The 3,730-nt window shown below is 35.5% G+C and overlaps 1 protein-coding gene across 1 annotated transcript in view; it reads left to right on the top strand.

The window, feature by feature from the left end:
- Positions 1–3,730, top strand: part of LOC106867518 (adenylate kinase 9) — a 50,851-nt gene that overhangs the window by 2,431 nt on the left and 44,690 nt on the right. Inside the window, exons 2-3 of the mRNA XM_052974713.1 lie at positions 1,097–1,275; positions 2,638–2,758. Of these exons, the coding sequence (XP_052830673.1) occupies positions 1,097–1,275; positions 2,638–2,758 (300 nt within the window). The remainder of the gene's footprint in view (positions 1–1,096; positions 1,276–2,637; positions 2,759–3,730) is intronic.

The raw sequence follows: 3,730 nt of genomic DNA, 5'->3' as shown, positions 1-3,730 counted from the left end.
GTGGTGGCGGTTGTGGTGGTGGTGGTGGTGGTGGTGGTGGTGGTGGTGATGGTATCGTGATAATGAGTATGATTGCAACAACACATCACATGACTCAGTACTTCGTCATCATCATCATCTTCACCACCATCATCATCATCATTAGGTAGAGCCTGTTTAGATTTGCATGAGCCTCCACCCATCACTGTCCTCCATGTCATGAGGTAGTTTCTCATGATAACATCCTGATTCATCTGTACACTACCTGTTATATGTCTTCACACGGCCATTAATCCAATTATAACCAGCATCATCACCACCACATCCACTGTCACCACCACCACCACCATAAGTACGGTATTACTAACCAACCCCTCCTTACTTCTCCACCAATGTCCAGCAGAGTTAACTCTTCTTTCTCTAATGATGTCTGATGCTTTTAGGATGTTTATTGTATAATATTTCCTTGGGAGAGTGTTCCTCTGAGGCCATGGCACAAAACATCTACACAGAAGTGCCATCCAGCAAAGTTTCACCCTTTTTGGTTAGCATTCAGCTGGAAGAACACCAATGCACCCTTATGTATTCATACAGGAAGTTCTTCTGTGCAGTGTTACATCAAACATAGACGTACTGAAATCCAACTTCATTGAATCTTACGTTTTATTACAGCTGTGTCTTGTCTGCAATAATAATTAAAATAATCTGTTAAAATAATCAAAATAACCTATTTCAATTTATGCTCAAATGTAATATCTATAAACTAGCAAACATAAAAACCACTTTGCGTTTCACTACCATTCATTCTTAAAATTATAACTATACCATGTTAACTACACTTATATAGATAGATAGATAGATAGATAGATAGATAGATAGATAGATACATACATACATACATACATACATACATACACATTAAAACATACATACGTACACTCACTCACACACACAAACACAAATGTACATAAGCATACACACACTCACACAAACACACATAAAAAAAAACACACACACATAAACACACACACATATACATACACACACATTATACATTTCTACTAAACTAAATTTAGTTCTTGATGTAAATTGTATTCACTTTTTTACCTTCATCCAGTAACCCTTTCTGATGGAGAGAATAACATTTTAAATGATTTAATTACTCAACTGAAACGGCCTGCTTCAAGTTCAGTGCATGCGTTCCACACAATTTCAAAGGAAAAACTTCATGACGTTTTAAGACCTGAGAAACCATCATTTTCAAAAATCAAGCAAGATTTTTACAATGAAGAAAAAGTAAGTGGAGTTGAAGGATATGATGTTTCTTATCTCCTGGAAATATTGATGTGTGCCATGATATTCGATAGATTAAATAGTTTCTCATATTATCTCCTTGAGGGTGTGTGATCTAGTGTTGTAGTTCTGAAACTGGGCAGTTCAGCCCCACCCCCTAGGGGCAGTGGAAAGCTCTAGAGGGGCATTGAAGAAAAAGTGGGAAATAATAGGGTGGCCAAAAAGGGGTGATGGATAAAAAAAAATAAAATAATGGGTTAATTAGGTTTAAGATTTATTTGAGATATACAGTCGTTTTGAATTTGCTGTAGAAAGTGGTCCATTGTTAAGATAAATCTCTGATAATAATGTGTTTAAATGGATGTTAATTTTAGATAATAAATATTTATGATTGATTTACTGTATATTATTTTAGATAATTGAGTAATTATAAGTGTGGTGTGTGTGTGTATCTTACATATTAAAACTGAAAATGTCTGTGTGTGTGTGTGTGTGTGTATCAGTATGTCCTTGTTTTGTGCTAAAACAGCTCGACCAATTTTTCTTAAACTTCACACGCACATTGCTTATGTGTCTGGGGAGGTTTTAAGTATAAATTGATTTCGAAAAAAAGTTCAGGTAAACGGCAGGAGGAATAACTTTTGGGCATGAGTGAACGGTGGGAGTAATGATTTTTAAGCTACCAAGGGAAGTAACCCATTCCTTCCTGGAAATATCCACCAAGGGAAATAACCCATTCATTTTCAGTATGCTTAATTCTTAGTATTTGAACTATTTTAGTTATTTTTCTCAATTTATCCAATACAACGCTTAAACAAGTAAACAGTATTCTCCTAAACAATAGATCCACTTATTTCAGTTAGTGATTTATTCACGAATATACCAACACTAGCGCCACTGAGGGTAATATTCTCTGGGAATGCACAAAAGCTTTTTTTTACAGTTAATTACTTTGAATTGTTATTATCTCATATCTGATTAGCCTGTTATTACGTAACATGTTTCACGATTTTAGTATACATACCTTATTAGTATTTCCTCCTAAAATCTATATACTCTGGGGATGTATTAAAGCCCTTATCGGGGCTACTTTATTCGAATTCTTACTATAGGGTAATTAATTTCATGTTATTACATAACTGACTTCACAATTTGTGTACTCATAACTTACTGGAAATTCCTAAAAACAAGATCCTTTGTAAGACAGTTTGGTATTCTCAATAAATACACAAAAACCGTTTTAAGGGCTACATACTTTGTATTGTTGTTACCGGATTAGCGAAACAATTATGAGAATGAAACCAAGGGATAAACCCGCTTTCCCAGGAATCACTAATCAACTAAATGATTTATTTCAAATTTCAGAGTGAACAACAGTTCTTGAAATCAAAGCCAACATGTTTTGTAATCTTTGGAAAACCTGGTTCTGGAAAGACTCAGTTAGCGAAACAAATTGCTCAACAGTGGAATTGCGAACTTATCAATCGTAAGTATTTTTTTATTGTTTAAAGACAGAAAATATTTTAAAAGGATAATTCTGATTTTAGTCTGAGTTATCTAATACTTTTATAAGGTGAATCTGTTGATATTACAAAAAAAAAAAAAAAAATGGCACTCTATCGGTTACAATGAATGTAGTTCTTATGGAGATTCAGCATTATACAGAATATGACAAGGCTGGCCCTTTGAATTACAGGTGCAACTCACTTTTGCCAGCTGAGTGGACTGGAGCAACATGAAATGAAGTGTCTTGCTCAAGGACACAACACCTCACCAGAAATCGAACTCATGACCTTACAGTCATGAGCTGAATACTTAGTGGTTAGGGTATTCAGCTCATGATCATAAGGACGTGAGTTCAATTCCTAAAGATATTGCTTTAATTAATTTTTTTTTTAAAATCCTATTTGAATGCTTAAACAATTTATTGGTTTGATGATTTGGTGCTTTGCAGTCAATCATCTTTTCTCTTTTAATCTTTTGCTTATTTCAGTTGTTAGCCTGCGGTCATCCTGGGGCACCACCTTGAAGAACTTTCGTTGAATGAATCGACCCCAGTACTTATATGTTTTCTCAAGCCTGGTACTTATTCTATCGTTCTTTTTTGCCAAACTTTTAAGTTACAGGGACGTTAAACACCGACATCAATTGTCAAGCAGTGTTGGGGGACAAACAGACAGAAAGAAACATAGACGAATGTGACAAGCTCGCAGAAACGTTAGCACACCGGGCGAAATGCTTAGCGGTATTTCGTCTGCCGCTACGTTCTGAGTTCAAATTCCGCCAAGGTCGACTTTGCCTTTCATCCTTTCGGGGTCGATTAAATAAGTACCAGTTACACACTGGGGTCGATATAATCGACTTAATCTGTTTGTCTGTCTTTGTTTGTCCCCTCTGTGTATAACCCCTTGTGGGCAGTAAAGAAATAGGTATTTTGTTTGTCTTTACGTTCTGAGTT

Source organism: Octopus bimaculoides, chromosome 19 (assembly GCF_001194135.2).
Source record: "Octopus bimaculoides isolate UCB-OBI-ISO-001 chromosome 19, ASM119413v2, whole genome shotgun sequence".
Lineage (NCBI taxonomy): Eukaryota > Metazoa > Mollusca > Cephalopoda > Octopoda > Octopodidae > Octopus > Octopus bimaculoides.
This window is presented reverse-complemented; position numbering and strand designations above follow the sequence as displayed.